We start from the raw sequence: 18,429 nt of genomic DNA on the forward strand, positions 1-18,429 counted from the left end.
CAGATCCTTGTCAGTCTGCCTCACTCAGAGACTATAAACACAGCCAGTGAAGTCAGGTGGACACTTAGGCACTAAGGGGCGTGTCTATGCAAATCACCTGCCTCAGTTCAGTCAAGCTCCACTGCTCTACTGCTCCATTGCAACTTCTCTTTTCTGTCATTTAGGTTCACCTCAACAAGCAGTTTCTGCAGTTTCTCCTTCTGTTTGGTCAACACATCTTCTTCTCTGTTTTCTGTTCAAATCAATCTTTTGTTATGCAGTGCCTTTTCACATTTGTTTCTCCTTATCTAATATAAGTGGTACCAGAAATCATCTGATGCTGGCCTTCTCGCTCATCCGTGTCAATCACTTCAGGTTCTAATACACTGTAACACTCTGTCCAGGTTTGTCCACAGCACACTGTCATGCTAAAGTTCATTTTACTATGGAACATGACTTCTTCTCTTTTAATATATTGCTTTTCTCAATTTTTTGTATTATGTATTTTTTACTACTATTTTAATTTATTATTATTTATTTTATTTTTACTTTATATCTTTATATTTTCTTGGTATGTTTATATAAGTATTTCAATTATTTCTTTATAATTGAAGCAATCGTAATCCTATCTTAATACCTTGGGGCAAAACTGTTTTCATTAGTATGTCTGAGATGCCTTTTTTTTGGCTTGTTTAGTTTGCTTTACTTCACTGCTGTTTTCTCTCCAAGCAGTTCTGTTATAGGCATTGCTGCCCGTAGCCAAACCAGGGCCCTAGGCAGAATCTTCTTGGGTCAACGCCGCTCCCTGAAACCATTACATGAATATTTAATTTGAACAACAAAATATAAACTAATAAAAAATGAACATTATGCATGTTCTCCCCATGTCTGCATGGGTTTCCTCCCACAGTCCAAAAATATGCAGGTTAGGTGCATTGGCGATCCTAATTGTCCCTGGTATGTGCTTGGTGTGTGTGTGTGTGTGTCCTGCGGTGGGCTGGCGCCCGGCCCAGGGTTTGTTTCCTGCCTTGTGCCCTGTGCTGGTTGGGATTGGCTCCAGCAGACCCCTGTGACCCTGTGTTAGGATATAACAGGTTGTACAATGACTGACTGACTGACTGAATAAATAAACAAAGAAAGCACACAACACAAACTTAACTCTAACTTTTAACATCAAATATGAATACTTTTATCAAAATAATCAAAACTTGAAAGTAAATGTTTTGGGGTTTCCTCAGTCTCTTTGCTGCCTATCACAACAACACATGCCTACATTTTTTGAAGCCCAAGTCATCTATTAGGTCATCACACGACAGCTTCTATTCAAGGTCTGAGGTGATGCTGATGATTTCCAAGAAGCTTAAATGTTCTTGTGTCCTGCATAGCCTCAAGTGTGTCTTACTGAGCTGAAGTTTTCAGATTAACCAACTGTTGAGGTTCATCTGAACTAATTGTTCTTTATGGATGTCCAAGTTGTTGTGTGCTACTCTCCCACAATTCAGCCAATAACTAAGTAGTAAGCCAGAGATGTTCTTGTGTGTTGGTGAAATTTACAAACATGTCCTCAATGCAATCACACTTAGAGAACTTCATATATCAACTAACAATGGCAGCCTTTAACAATGTGTGAAGATCCTGAGGTTTATATTCCTGTAATAAATAATTCTTAACAATCTGTCAGGTGAGTACTGTAAGAACAGATAATATCTCTTAAACACTCGATATCACACATAATTTTACTGTTAATCTAATGTTTCTGCAGTAAAATGATAGCTTTAATGTAGTAGGAAAAAGGTAATCTTAGCTAGCTTACATTCAGTCGTCTAAAGGATTTGAGCACACACAAATCCAGGGCTCTCAGCACATATAAAGCGTATAAGGACAATACGTTATAAATGAAACGTCAACGACTATGCAAAGAAGAAAGCAGTGCAGAGAAAAGGGACTCAAAAACTTTGGAGAGAAAAAAAAGAAAAAAAGAAAAAGAATAATCTAGGTGCAATTTCAGAAAAGAAGGAAAGTAATTATCAGCCCGGAAAAAGTGGAATTGAAAAAAAAAAGCACGTCCAATCAGACTCAGAATTAAAAGACAGAGTGAAAGACAAAGTAGAACTTCAGAAAGACGTTCACAAACATTGGTGCTAAACACATGCAGAGCAGGTTAGAAATTATGAAAGCAGTGGAATTCGAAAGACTCAAAAAAAAAAAAAACCCTGGCATGATACACATGTGGAGAAAGTTAAAGAATATGAAAGTAGGAAAATTAGAAAGTATTAAAAAATAAAGTAAAGATCACATTAGCGCAAACAAACAAACTACCTTATTTAACTATGCACCTCTCTAACTTTGGTTTTGCACAATAATCACTGCACTATTGCACCTTAACATTTAATTCTACTTTATTCACACAATTTAACTTATTTATGTTCTACTATACTGTTGTCTTTCAATCTATGACTTTCTGTTAATCTAATTGATACTCTTCTAACTTTGCACAGTTTTTGATAAGTGGATCAGAATGCATTTCACTGCGTGTTGTCCTGTATAACTATACATGTGACAAATGAAGAATCTTGAATCTTGAGAATTTCAAAAACGGAGTTTACCTCACATGCATTTATTGGGTACTTTGCAAAAAAAATTGTTAACTGCTGATGATGTAGATCGTTCCAAACAGAGAAACCTATCCTGAATTATGGTACATTGTCATTAAACACATGTCTCACTGACCTTATTAAAAAGATTCAGCACATTGGGATTAGCAAGATTCCAAATATTGTTTTTACAGAAGTTCTGAAATAAAAGTGAAACTAATGAAATGGCAACAATTCAAAGAAAAAAAAATCTTAAAAGTGTGTATCCAGAAAACCAAACATGGGGGTTGGTGAGCGAAGCAAGCAAGTCCCCTAATAATAATAATAATAATAATAATAATAATAATAATAATAATAATAATAATAATAATTCTTTACATTTATATAGAGCTGTTCTCACTACACAAAGAGCTTTGCATAGTGAGTGGGGAGCAACTTCAACCACCTCTAATATGCAGCATCCACCTGGAAGATGCAACGGCAGCCATTTTGTGCCAGTACGCTCACCACTAATTGGCTGTTAGATGGTGCAGGGATGAGAGACAGTTCGCCAATTAAAGACCGGAGATGATTAGGGCCAATGTAGCCAGGATGTACCCTACTTTTAATGAAGGGTGCCCAGGGATTTTTATGACCACATAGAGTCAAGTCTTTGGTTTTACGTCTCATTCGAAGGACAGTGACATTTTTACAGAATAGAGTTCCCATCACTGCAGTGGGGCATTAGGACCAAATTCATACCAAAGGGTAAACACTTCTTGCTGGCCTCGCTAATACCTTTTCCAGCAGCAATCCAAGATTTTCATGGCTGGTCTCCCATGCAAGTACTTCTCAGTCCCGAACATGTTTAACTTGAGGTGGATGAGCTGTTCTGAAGTGCATGTGGTATGGCTGCTGATCATGGGCCTTACTTGCAGGGCTTGACCTGTGTTCAGAAGTGGTGTCTCTGGTCATAGGCTACCAATGATTCTTTTATGTTTCAGTAGACAACATTTTCCACCTGTGCATTGTAGGCTTAACTTTCTACTGTGCATGGAATATAGAATTTTTAGTCAAAATATTTTGTCAATATATTTTAGTCAATTTTTGAAACTCTAACAGAATTAATTATTAAAGATAAGGTAAAGGACTGAAGGTAATTCAAGGGTTAACTAAAGGTAGCATAAAGCTTAAGCACATGAGGTCTGCCTCACCTCGAAGAGAAACAACCAACTTGATTTTCCAAGGTTAGAATGAGGTAAATGAATAACAAACACTTCTTTATAAAGCGAGTATAAACTAAAGGGAAAGCCCAAACACCCCTCCTTTGAAGCAGAGTTCAGATCAAAGGGAGAGTCAACATGAGTCAGAAATGACTGGTGGCGTTAGTTGATTGGAGGAGGGGATAAAGTTCTGAATATAATAGTCAAATGAGGTGTTGTTAATAGAAAAGTATAAAAGTACAGTAGATGAATTGTTTAATTTATTTCTCACTACATGGACTGAGACATTTACACATAACTTTGTCTAGATAAAGAAATGTTCTGCATTCTTATCTGGGCCTAGCACTGGCCCCTTTGACATCACTCTTAATTATTCTCATTTGGTTCCTCACACCATCACCCAATGCTTCCTATGTCTGAGCCAATTCTGCAACTATCTAAAAACATCACCCTGAACTCCCACTTCTTTTAATTTGATGCCAAACCTCTAAAGTAGCACTATTTATCAAATGCTTTCTGAAAGTCCAGATAAATCAAATCATGTGCTCCACTTTGATCAACTATTTTTGTTGCTTCCTCATAGAATTCCAGCATGTTAGTAAAACAAGACCTCCCTCTTCTGAACCCATCCTGACTGTTCAGAATAACTCCTGTCCTTGCCAGGTGTTGCTCAATCTTATCCTTAATAATTCCTTCCGTTAATTTTTATGTGATGCATGTTAAGCTTACTGGGCTGTAGTTGTTTGATAGATAGATAGATAGATAGATAGATAGATAGATAGATAGATAGATAGATAGATAGATACTTTATTAATCTCAAGGGGAAATTCACATAATCCAGCAGCAGTATACTGATACAAAAAACAATATTAAATTAAATAGTAATAAAAATAAAAAAAAAAAAAAAATGTTAGCATTTACTCCCCCGGGTGGAATTGAAGAGTCGCATAGTGTGGGGGAGGAACGATCTCTTTAGTCTGTCAGTGGAGCAGGACAGTGACAAAAGTCTGTCACTGAAGCTACTCCTCTGTCTGGAGATGACACTGTTAAGTGGATGCAGTGGATTATTCATGATTGACAGGAGTTTGCTTAGTGCCCGTCTCTCTGCCACAGATGTTAAACTGTCCAACTTTAATCCTACAATAGAGCCTGCCTTCTTAACAAGTTTGTCCAGGCGTGAGGCATCTTTCTTCTTTATGCTGCCACCCCAGCACACCACCGCGTAGAAGAGGGCACTCGCCACAACCGTCTGGTAGAACATCTGCAGCATCTTACTGCAGATGTTGAAGGATGCCAACCTTCTCACAAAATATAGTCTGCTCTGACTTTTCTTACATAGAGCATCAGTTTAGATCTGCCTTGTCACCCTTTTTATATAATTAGATGTTATTTGCCATTTTCTAATGTTCAGAATCTCTCCAGTGTGCAGTGACTTCCTATAAATATGTGTCAGCGTATGTGCCGATACTCTACAAAAGACTCCATTCTGTCACCTCTTTCTTACATGTCTGTGATTTTTGCTGATTTAGGCTATCAATAATACTCTAAACAGAGGAGGTTTTTCTAATGACACAGTGACATTAGAAAACGTTATTTTAATTTGCCATAAAAACACAAAGTGATGTAATATAACAAGACTCTTCCACTCTGATTACTTTTTAATATACAGAGGACAGCATGACAGGTGCTCAGGATAGAACCTTTGCACATTGTATATTCTAGTTCAGACAAAGCAAAACGCCTTGACAAATAAATTGCAACCAGTGACAAATTCAAAAAATATTAGAAAAAATTATATTTGAAATATATTCTATTACAGCAACAATTGCATTCCTTTCAATGTTTAAAAAGCTGTATCATTATGAGATACATCAGTTCTTTTCAAAACAGTGAACTTTTGTGAAGTTGAAAAAAAAATCAGCAGATATACTGTAGCTGTGCACAATTAAAAAAATGACCTTGGATCTTTTTATTACCTAAAGTTTAAATACAGAAAGCAGAAATTGATCTAATACAGGAATGTTTAATGCATGAACAAATATGTATAGGATGATTAAGAGTACGCTGCTCCAGTGACCTGATAATATTATTATTACTTATTTCTATGGTGTTTTTATTAAAGGTGACTGATAACATTTGAGATACAGTTGGTTTCATTTCTTTTTCCAAATTAGAAGACATAAAGGTGCAGTGACCGGCTCATCGTCACACAGTGTCAGTACCAGGATTTGAACCACAAGGTTAGAAGTCCAAAGCCTTGACCACTAGGCCATACTTCCTGCTAGTAATATTAGCTTTTTATTAAAAAAATAAAATACAAATACTGTACACAGAAAAGTATTTACTTAGTTGCAAAGCACTTGCAATACATTCAAATAACCAATGACAATATAACTAAGTTTCATTGTCTTATGAATTTTCCAGGCAAAGACAACTAACATATCTAGTAATATAGAAATATTTCAGAATATTATTTCTTTACCCTAAAGGATTTATGTATTGGGTCATTTTCTCATGTGTTGCCCTTTCTGTAATATGTTGTGAACAGAAGACTCTCTTTCTCTTCTCTTTCTCTTTCTTTCTCCTTTGTGTGCCAACCCCGTGACTTCACTCTCAGCACCAGCAAAATTAAGAACAGCAGCTGCACAGACAAGTCGAGGGAGTTTTTGTACGGCTCTGTGTCACTGTGTGAGAGGAATGCTATGTCCCTGCTGACAGTAGTAATTTCCTGCATCTTCAGGCTGCACGTTACTGATGGTCAGCGTATAATCAAGTCCTTAGCCACTGCCACTGAAGCGATTTGAGATCTCAGACTGTAGAGTGCTTGCATCATAAATCAGGTGTTTTGGAGCTTCTCCTGCTCTCTGCTGATACCAGCCAAGAAGTTTGTAGCTGCTACTGGTAATGGAGCAGCTGACTTTACAGTTCATGCTGACAGTTTCTCCTGGCCATGCAGACAGACTTGAGGGAGACTGAGTAATGATGATATCTCCAGTGGACCCTGGATTGAAGAGAATACAAGAGATTAAATAAAGTACAATTAGTTTATTTTTAGATATAAATATAATTACATGGTTTACTCAGTAGAATTCACATAACAGGTGTGATAATTTCATTTGTTAATCTCACCTTCAATCAAAACAAAGAAGGTCACCAAAAACAGAAGTGAAAAATCCATCTTCACTGTGTCTTAGAGACAGGCTTAACTGACTCGATCTCAGTGACTCCACTCTTTATATCTCAAGCAGGTTTAAGGAGAGGCGTCAGTATGCAAATCCTGAATGGGGAAGAAACAAAAGAAATGAAGTGAGGGCTATCTGCCTGGTGTGAAGACAACAATCTATCTCTCAATGTCGACAAGACAAAAGAGATAATCGTTGTGTATTTCCCCTTGGGATTAATAAAGTATCTATCTATCTATCTATCTATCTATCTATCTATCTATCTATCTATCTATCTATCTATCTATCTATCTATCTATCTATCTATCTATCTATCTATCTATCTATCTCTTCAGAAAATCACATCCTGCCCACATCCCACTCAGCATCAACAGTTTAGATGTTGAGTCTGTGAGGAGTACCAAGTTCTTTGGTGTGCACTTAACTGAGGAACTTACAGTACGTGGACACATAACACCTTATCACTAATCGAGAAAGCCCAGCAGAGACTACACTTCCTGAGTAAGTCTTCCCCCTTCCATCATCACCATGTTCTACAGAGGCACCATTGAGAGGGTTCTGACAGGCAGCACCACTGTCTGGTATGGCAACTGCAACATATCCGACCGCAAGTGCCTGCAAAGGGTAGTGAAAACAGCAGAGAACATTATTGGGGTGCCTCTCACTTCACTACAGGACATATTTTACAAACGCAGTGTCCACAAGGCCTGCAGCTTTGTGCAGAACCCCTTACACCTCTCACACCCCTCACATGGACTTTTCACACTTATGGCATCCAAGAGAAGATACTGCAGCATCAGAGCTAGATCTGCCAGGCTGCAGGATAGTTTTTACACCCAAGCTGTGAGACTCCTCAACACCATGCTGCCCCCTGGGATCTTCACACGGCCTCAACCACCTCTAAACACAGAAATTTTATACATGGAAGCCAATTACCTGTAAAGACGAGTGTGCATGTAGAGAAGAACTGAGAATCTCATACTGACCTTTAAATTTGGACACTCTTGATATCCTTCTGCTGTGAAACATTCTGACCTGTCATTGTTTACACGTCTTAAACAACTATTATCATACACTGATCATTTCTGTATTATCCATATCTATTATTTATTTATTATATTACATATCTATTAAATACAGTATATTTATGTATCTAGATTGCAAATACCATACATTGCATCAATGTTCATATTGATAACTACACATCAATATTGCTGCTACTTCTTTGTCTGGTCTTGGCACAATGTCTTGTCTTGTTTGTGTTTTAATTTTAAATTTAATTCTATTTTTAATCTATTATTTGCACTTCATGTTGTTACACTGTGGACCCTGAGCTTCGCAATTTTGTCTATCTATATACTTGTATATGGTTAAGATGACAATAAAGTTCACTTTGACTTTGACTTGACTTCAGAACAGGTCATCCACCTCAAGCTAAGCATGTCCGGGCCTGACAAGTACTTGCATGGGAGACCAGCCACAAAAAGCTTGGGTTGCAGCTGGAAGAGGTGTTGGTGAGGCCAGCAGGAGGTGTTTACCCTTTGGTCTGAATGTGGATCCTAATGCCCCAGTGCAGTGATGGGAACTCTGTTCTGTAAAAATGTCACTGTCCTTCGAATGAGACATAAAACCAAAGTCTTGACTCTATGTGATGTAATAAGTGTATACGTTTAATATGTCACCGTGCTCTGTGCAAATATATTTTATAAATCTGTCTTTTTCTACTCACATGCACAGTTGACACAGAGCCAGATTTAGCACAAGGGTTCACCATATAAGAACGTCTAGGCAAACATTAGAAAACAAAACAGTTAGGGACAACTGTGAAATGGGTAGTCAGACTGATGACCATTGTATAATATTTGTGTGTGTCAAAATCAGCATGAAATTGTATCCTCTTTTGCCCTGTTTGGAATGGCATGAGTCACCCAAGTGGGGGCCTGCACATGAAGAAAGAGTATAAAGCCTTGGCACTATTAAGTTATTAAGTTATTTCTCCTATGTGATTTCTTACCGCTATATCACTAAGAGAGGGGTATTACCTTTTTATATTATATCTGTATAGTTTTGAGTTATGTAACACGCCACAATTACAAAAGAACTTATTCCAACAAGGGAGCTACAGGATACAGGTGGTCATAAAAATTCCTAGGCACCCTTCGTTAAGAGTACGGTGTATCCTGACATCCTGGCTACATTACCCCTAATCATCTCCGGTCTCTAATTGGCTAACTGTCTCTCATCCCCGCACCATCTAACAGCCAATTATTGGTGAGAGTACTGGCACAAAATGGCTGCCATTGCATCATCCAAGTGGATGCTGCACATTAGACGTGGTTGAAGTTGCTCCCCACTCACTATGCAAAGCTCTTTGTGTAGTGAGAACAGCTCTATATAAATGTAAAGAATTATTATTATTATTATTATTATTATTATTATTATTATTATTATTATTATTATTATTAATGGAGGACTGATATGCCAGGGCCTAATGGAAGTTCACAGATCTTCACAACTCAGGAACTCTGCTGCACAGCCAATTGAATTGCATATTTTTGTCACTTGGATTACTTGCCTTGAGTCAGATAACTCCTCCCACAACCCTGATATATAACTGGCCATAACACATAATATCACTGAATTTTACTTTGAAGCAACAACCTTCTCAATGAAGTGGAGCTCAGGAGGTCCACAATTTAACATTGCAGTCAGTTACTTATTGTCATCAACTTCCATTAAGAAGCTGAGAGAAGATTTCAAGTCAGTATCAGTCAGGAGCACAAACCAAAGCATGAAGAAGCAGTTTGTGCTACATTTGCAGACATGTTTTAGAAGTCTACATTTGTCCAACTTATAGTAAGCTAGCTAAGATTACCTCAGTTACTACTACATTAAAGCTATCAGTTTACTGGAGAAACATTGGATTAACAGTCGCATTATGTGTGATATCGAGTGTTTAAGAGTTTTTATCTGATCTTACAGTACCTATCTGACACATGGTTGAGAATTATTTATTACAGGAATATAAACCTCAGGACCTACACACGTTGTTAAAGGCTGCTATTGTTAGTTGACATATGAAGTACTCTGAGTGTGATTGCATTGAGGACATGTTCGTAAATTTCACCAACACACAAGAAGTTCTCTGGCTTACTAGTTAGTTATTGGCTGAATTGTGGGAGAGTAGCACACAACAACTTTGACATCCAAAAAGAACAATTAGTTCAGATGAACCTCAACAGTTGGTTATTTTGAAAACTTCAGCTCAGTAAGACAGACTTGAGGCTACGCAGGCACAAGAACATTTAAGCTTCCTGGAAATCATCAGCATCAACTCAGACCTTGAATAGAAGCTGTCGTGTGATGACCTAATAGATGACTTGGGCTTCAGAAAATGTAGACGTGTGTTGTTGTGATAGGCAACAAAGAGACTGAGGAAACCCCAAAAATTTCACTTTCAAGTTTTGATTCTTCTGATAAAAGTATTCATATTTGATATTAAAAGTTAAAGTTAAGTTTGGGATGTGTGTTTTCTTTTTTTAGTCAGTCAGTCATTGTCCAACCTGCTATATCCTAACATAGGGTCACAGGGATAGGCTGGAGCCAATCCCAGCCAGCACAGGGTGCAAGGCAGGAACAACCCCCAGGCAGGACACACACACACACCAAGCACACACTAGGGACAATTTAGGATCGCCAATGCACCTAACCTGCATGTCTTTGGATTTTGGTAGGAAACCAGAGCGCCCAGAGGGAACCCACGCAGACATGGGGAGAACATGCAAAATGTTTATTTTTTATTTATTTTTATTTTGTTGTTCAAATTAAATATTCATGTAATGTATTCAGAGAGCGGCAGGATGGGTGGGCCGGTGGACCCAAGAAGATTCTGCCTAGGGCCCTGTTTTGGCTAGGGGCAGCACTGCCTATAACAGAACTGCTTGGAAAGAGAACAAGTTATTAAGACAGGATTACGATTGCTTCAATTATAAAGAAATAATTGAAATACTTATATAAAAATACCAAGAAAATATAAAGATGAAAAATAAAAATTAAATAAATAATCTATACTAATAAAAGGCAAAGCCCTCACTGACTCACTCACTGACTCACTGACTCACTCACTCACTCACTCACTAATTCTCCAACTTCCCATGTAGGTGGAAGGCTGAAATTCGGCAGACTCATTCCTTACATCTTACTTACAAAAGTTAGGCAGGTTTCATTTCGAAATTCTGCACGTAACTGTCATAACTGGAATCTACTTTCGACCATATATACGGCCATAGCCTGCAGCTCGCTCACCTTGTGAAGGCGGAGTTGCGTCCTGCATCATCACGCCTCCCACGTAATTGAGTGCTACCACATATAAGGTAGATGGTCTAGTGTTTGGCACAAACTCAGCGAAAGTGTGAGAGAAACTTTTAAGTGCCGGGTCTTAGCTAACATTAAATAAAGCCATGGACATCGCAAAATCACACAAGAGAGCATGTGAACTGACTGTGAATGCAGTACATAGTGAACAAGGGAGAGCTCCAAAGAGCGCTGAACAAAAAACGTATTACACAATTGAGAAGGCAGCAAAAGAATATGAAGCAAGTGACGCATACAAGCATATTCATAAGTGCAGCTGCTGTGGAAACAAAGCACGGTGTAAACCGTAAGTTTAAATTAAGTTTATAGACACGCTGCCGCTGGTGTTTGTCATGCGTACAACGAATACGATATTCACGAGATACAAGTTTAATGAGAAGACACGAGGTATAAACGAGACTTTGGATCACTTTGTAATGGAGTTAAAATTGCTGTAGCGAGAAACTTTTAAGTGGCGAGTCTTAGCTAATATTAAATAAAGCCGTGGACATCGCAAGATCACACAAGAGAGTGGCTCACGTGAACTGACTGTGAACGCAGTACATAAAGAACAAGGAAGAGCGCCAAAGAGCGCTGAGCAAAAAACGCATTACACATTTGAGATGGCAGCAAAAGAATATGAAGCGAGTGACTCATACAAGCATATTCATAAGTGCAGCTACTGCAGAAACAAAGCACGGTGTAAACCATAAGTTTAAATTAAATTTATAGACACGCTGCTGCTGGCGTTTGTCATGCCTGCTTATGCAAACGAAAATGAGATGGTCAGGGATAGAACAGTGTTTGGCACAAACTCAGCAAAAGTGCGACAGAAACTTTTAAGTGCCGGGTCTGAGCTAACATTAAATGATTGTTGGTGATGGACTGTGCTTATGCAAATGAATAGAAAGCCAATGTTACGTTATTTTAAAATGTTTCCTTTTCTTTTACATAACTTCTTTAACACACTTCTCGGCTGCGAAGCGTGGGTATTTTGCTATAACTATTAAATTAAAATATTAGTAAAAAATACATAATACAAAAAATTGAGAAAAGCAATATATTAAAAGAGAAAAAGTCATGTTCCATAGTAAAATAAACTTTAGCATGAAAATGTGCTGTGGACAAACCTTGGGGGAAGGTTGTATTAGAATCTCAAGTCACTGACACGGTTGAGCGAGAAGGTCATCATCGGATGACTTCTGGTACCACTTATATTAGATAACAAAATACCCGCGCTTCGCAGTGGAGAAATAGTGTTTTATAGAAGTAATGAAAAAGAAAAGGAAACATTTTGAAAATAACGTAACATGATTGTCAATGTAATTGTTTTGTCACTGTTGTGAGTGATGAGTGTTGCTGTCATATATATATACACACACATATAAACATATATATATATATACATATCCATACATATATACATATACACATATACACATATATATACACACACATATATACATATATATATATATATATATATATATACATACATCCACATATATATACATATACACATACATATACATACACACATATATACACACAAATTCATATATATATATATATATATATATACATACACACGGGGATATACATTCCCCGTGCCACACAGACCAAACACAGTCCCAAAGCACAAACTCACAATTCTCCACCACTCCTCCCAGGCAAGCTTCGTCTCCTTCTTCCTCCCAACTATCCCACTAAACATTAGACGTCGTATGGACGTGCAGATCATGTCTATATTACGTCCGTCGGTCCAAGACCAATTCTCGACGTCTACACGACGTGCAAACTATGTCTGCTATTTGGACGTCGATCTATGACCCCCACTTAGACGTCGATAAGACGTTAAACATCGGACGTAACTTTTTTGGACGTCATGGGGACGTCTAACACAGGTGCAGGAAGTTTTATGAATTAATTTAAGTTTTTTCATTAAAAAAAAAGGTAATAATTTTTTTTTTACTTTTTTTTATTTTTATTTTTTTTTTTTACATTTATGACAAATATCAGCATTGTAGTTAATTATTAAAAAAAATTATGGTGGGCATGATTTCATCCAGTCAATGCCACTGATTTGCTGAGGCAGCGTGTCATCATATCCCAACGCCACTCTGATTGGCCGAGGCAACACCCCAAGGCATTCGGCGCGAATCACTTTGTTCATTCGATCGGCTCTGCTCAGTTTGTCTTGCAACAAGTGGAAGAAACGCTCGGCCAGGTGAGTTAATTGTATGTTTATTCATGTATTTGTAAGTGTGAGTTGTTTATTTGTGTTAGGGTGTTACTTATTTTTTGTTTTGTCTTCTACTATATGTTTGTTAATTCAGACTTATGATCTGTTTGAAAGTGTTAGCTGTTTAGCTTTAGTGGCCATTTTGCATTGCCTCTTTGTTAGCTTACATTAGCGAAATATTGGCCATAGTTAAAATGGCCGATGATACGAGATGGCATTGATAATTAGGTCAGAACAGCAGAAAATCTTAAAGTAATTCCTCCTCGATCGCGGGCGTTCCAGAACCCCTCGCGATAGATGAAAATCCGCGAAGTAGAAACCATATGTTTGTATGGTTATTTTTATATATTTTAAGCCCTTATAAACTCTCCCACGCTGTTAACATTATTAGAGCCCTCTAGACATGAAATAACACCCTTTAGTCAAAAGTGTGCTCGACAAGACAGATATCTTCTTTCTCACAATTAAAAGAATGCAAATATATCTCTCTTCAAAAGAGTGCCTGCATCAGGAGCAGAGAATTTCAGAGTGAGAGAGAGCTTGCTCGCAAAGAAAAGCAAACAATCAAAAAATCAATATGTGTGCTTTTGTGCTTTTAAATATGCCAAAAGCACCGCGATAAAGCGGCATTTATTAGAGGAGCGTTCGTATCGAATAGGCAAACAGCCCCTCTGCTCACACCCCCTCCATCAGGCACAGAGAATGTCAGGGTGAGATAGAGGCAGAGACAAGCAAACACAAGCACCACGCGGGATGCATATCTTATATCATTGAGGAGTTTTAGTTAATATGTACATGCTCTGATTGGGTAGCTTCTAACCCATCCGCCAATAGCGTCCCTTGTATGAAATCAAATGGGCAAACAAACTGAGGAAGCATGTACTATAAATTAAAAGACCCATTGCCCACAGAAATCCGAACCAGCGAAAAATCCGTGATATATATTTAGATATGCTCACATTTAAAATCTGCGATAGAGTGAAGCGCGAAATAGCGAGAGATTACTGTATTCACTGTTTTGATTCACTCTGATTGGCAGCACGTCATCATAGCCCAACCAGTAAACGCCACTCTGATTGGCCGAGGCAGCGCGTCATCATATACCAACGCCACTCTGATTGGCCGAGGCAACACCCCAAGGCATTTGGCGCGAATCACAAGTTTTCTTTGTTCACTCGGCTCTGCTCAGTTTGTCTTGCAACAAGCGGAAGGAACGTTCTGTCAGTTGAGTTAATTGTATGTTTATCCATATATTTGTAAGTGTGAGCTGTTTATTTGTGTTAGGATATTTTATTTTAATTTTTTTCATTTTTATTACTATTTAATTTAATATTGTTTCTTTGTATCAGTATACTGCTGCTGGATTATGTGAATTTCCCCTTGGGATATAAAGTATCTATCTATCTATCTATCTATCTATTGTGTGTTACTTATTTTTTGTTTCGTCTTCTACTCTTATGTTTGTTAATTGAGACTTTGTAATGATCTGTTTGAAGAAAGATAAAAAAAAAGTGTTAGCTGTTTTAGCTTTTTGGGCCATTTTGCATTGCCTCTTTGTTAACTTACATTAGCGAAACATTGGCCATAGTTAAAATGAAATTTTTTTAAGGTGTCTAACCAATTTTTCCCCTATCCCTCAGGTGCTGTGAGGTATTTGTGAAATTGTGAACGTTCAGCCAGGTGAGTTAATTGTATGTTCATTTATGAATTTGTAAGTGTTAGCTGTTTTAGCTTTGTGGTCTTATACCAGCATTGCCTCTCTATTGGCCATATCCCATAGCCCAACTGAACGCCACTCTGATTGGCCTAGGCAACACGCCAAGCATTTGGCGTGATTCTGAATTTTTTTTTCCCTATCCCTCAGGTGCTGTGAGGTGTGTCTTCTTTGAAATTGTGAACTTATTCATCTTTCCTTGGCTGCGGTAATTGGCCAGTGTTTTGTTTTGTAAATGAATAGCCAATCAATTTTTTAACAACTATAGTCCTACATACTATAGACTATAAACTTAAACTCACATCTGTATCTACAGATGGCTCTGAGAATGAGACGATGGCGAAAACAGAAAAGAGAACTCGATCTACTTCTACGTTATTCTGACAGTGATGAACACCAGGGCACTGAAAATAATAGTGACAGTGTGCCTGGGACTCTGAGTAGTTGCAGCAGTGAAAATGTGCCTGGTACCCCACATAGTTTCAGCAATGACAGCGTCCCTGTGACATCAGATAGTTTTGACTTTGCCACTGATGTGGACTATTGGTCTGCTGACTCAGAAAAGGAACCAAATGATGAAGCTGAGGTGACCAGCAGCTTTGAAGATGACCTGAGACAGTGGGCCTTGGAGCACAAATTGACGCACAGAGCGCTTAACGGTTTATTGCCCATATTAAGGAAGCAAGGTCACCTATTGCCTTTGGATTGCCGGACACTCCTTGCTACACCACAAGTTAATACAACAGAGCCTAAATGTGGTGGGCAGTACATGTACTACGGCTTAGAAAAAGGGATCTGTCGTCATTTAAGTCAGATGGACAGTAATGATGTGCACCTCAGTGTAAACATTGATGGCATACCACTTTTCAAAAGTAGTAATGTCCAATTCTGGCCAATACTGGCAAAGTGTGGCCATTTTGGTCCATTTATTGTAGCTATGTTTAGTGGACAGAAGAAGCCAAGTCCAATCGAGGAGTATCTTGAAGACTTTTTGACAGAGTACAAACATCTCAAAGACAATGGTATAGTTTATGAAGGCCAGACTTACTCTGTCAGTATTGATGCTCTGATCTGTGATGCGCCAGTAAGGGCATATCTAAAATGTATTAAGGGTCATACTTCCTATGAGAGTTGTGAAAGATGTTTAATCAGAGGTGCTCGTTTTGATGGAAGAATAGTTTTCAGTGAACAGGAATTCACTTCTCGAACAGATGACAGTTTCTCCAGAGTGGAGTACAGGAACCACCAAATTGATGTCAGTCCCTTCATTGCTGCAGGAATTCCTTGTGTTAGCTCATTTGTCCTAGATTATATGCATATGGTCTGCTTGGGAGTAGTTAGACGCCTGTTGTTTTACTGGACACGTGGCCCAAAAATCTGTCGTTTATCTGTGAGGCAAAAGGATGCAATTTCCCAAAAACTAACTGCACTGAGAGGGAAGATGCCGAGTGAATTTGCCCTGCAGCCGCGGGCTTTACATGAAATAGATAGGTGGAAAGCAACTGAACTAAGGCAGTTTTGCTATACACAGGACCTGTGGTATTGAAAACTGTGTTGTCCCCTGAAAGATACACACATTTCTTGTCCCTGACAGTGGCAATGTCAATAATGCTGGAGTCAGATGATAGGATTCGCAAGGCCTATCTCCAATATGCCCATGAACTAATCAAACACTTTGTCATGTGCTGTGCTGACCTGTATGGCAAGACCTTTCCTGTATACAACGTACATGGACTAGTTCATCTCCATGAAGATGCCAGCCACTTCAACTGTTCCTTGAATGACATTTCCTGTTTTCCCTTCGAAAACTACCAGCAACAAATTAAAAAAACATGTGAGGAGTGGGAGAAGTCCCCTGGAACAAGTCACCAGGCGTTTGTCAGAAATGGAACATTCAGAAGTGAACGTAAGCAAAATGCACCCTGAGGTGTTTGCTTCTGTTAAAGAAAGGGACTGTTGTTTTCTCTTGAGAGACGACAGATTTGCTTTTGTTCGACAGAAAAATGCAGACGGTACCTTTGCTTGTGAAATCCTGCACCAGCATTACACTTCACCATTATTTCACCAACCATGTAGCTCTGGACTTCTGAATATAGTGTGCATAGGAAAAGGTCAGGTCAGGATGAAAAATGGACTACTGCGTGAAAGGGATCTGTTCCAGAAGGTGGCCTGCCTCATACAAGGAACTGGAGGTTCTTCCTCGTACCGCTGCCATGGTGTGGAACACTAAAGGTTGAAATTTTTTTGTTGTTTTAGCTACATCACAGCGGGGGTCATCACAGCCGATCACTTGTCTCCATCTGTTTGTTTTCTGCATCTTCCTCTGTGATTGCCACCTGACTGTCCTTTCTCACCACAATCATAAACCTCTCTCCTTCCTCTCACCTCTTACCACAACATGCTTCTCCCAAAGTAGCCTTCATCCCTCTTCTGCACATGTCCAAACACTCTCAACCTCACCTCGCTTGCTTTATCCACTAACCAGGCCGACCCTCTAATTTAGACACTAGTGGTCTTTATCACTCCTAATGAGAATCATCGCATATTAATTTCTGAGTTGTCTTCTAACATGACAATTGGTGATTTGTTGAATAGGTTTGTGTCCTTTTCTGTGCCATTACACCTATGATTTGCTTTGTCTGCTACAGTGGTTCTCAAAATGGGTTCAAGGGACCCTCGGGATTCCTTAATTGGGTTCTAAATTGGACGCTTATAGGTCTGTACAAATGAAATGCAATGGAACTGTAAGGGTACATTAAGAGTCATGAGAGTCTTTGAAATTAAACAGTTTGAGAACCACTGGTCTACTCAATGTATAAACTATATTAAAATGTTAAAAACTTCAAGTAACATGCATATGCTGTCCTTTCCAGATCATGTATACAAGGGCTGTTTGGAAGGAGGGTGAACAAGAGGAGGAGGGTGTAGTTCCTGAAAATTGGATCGCAGGAACAACAGAACAGTTAGGTGGCCACATAGTATGAGCGCCACAAAAACTGAAAGGGCTCTAAGGGACAAAATTAACCCCCAGGATCACTGGATGACGTTCCCTTTAATCAAAATAAAATTTTCATCAGGCAAGTTTTTTGATGAATAGAAATTTAAATATATATTCAAGTCAAAATATTGTTGATATATATATATTTTTATTAATGTTGAATTG

The 18,429-nt window shown here is 38.5% G+C and overlaps 1 long non-coding RNA gene and 1 gene segment (V, D, J or C); one reads left to right on the forward strand and one right to left on the reverse strand.

Annotated features, from left to right (window-relative positions):
• Window positions 1-6,227: 6,227 nt before the first annotated feature.
• On the reverse strand, window positions 6,228-6,963 carry LOC120528002. The segment is given in 2 exon segments: window positions 6,228-6,776; window positions 6,905-6,963. Coding segments are annotated over 2 exon segments (273 nt in total).
• An 8,099-nt stretch (window positions 6,964-15,062) lies between these two features.
• LOC120528006 lies at window positions 15,063-15,613 on the forward strand. The gene is made up of 3 exons (XR_005633450.1): window positions 15,063-15,232; window positions 15,417-15,474; window positions 15,583-15,613. It is a non-coding gene; the product is annotated as an uncharacterized LOC120528006 (long non-coding RNA).
• Window positions 15,614-18,429: the final 2,816 nt, after the last annotated feature.

Source organism: Polypterus senegalus, chromosome 4 (genome assembly GCF_016835505.1).
Source record: "Polypterus senegalus isolate Bchr_013 chromosome 4, ASM1683550v1, whole genome shotgun sequence".
In the NCBI taxonomy this organism is placed as follows: Eukaryota; Metazoa; Chordata; class Cladistia; order Polypteriformes; family Polypteridae; genus Polypterus; species Polypterus senegalus.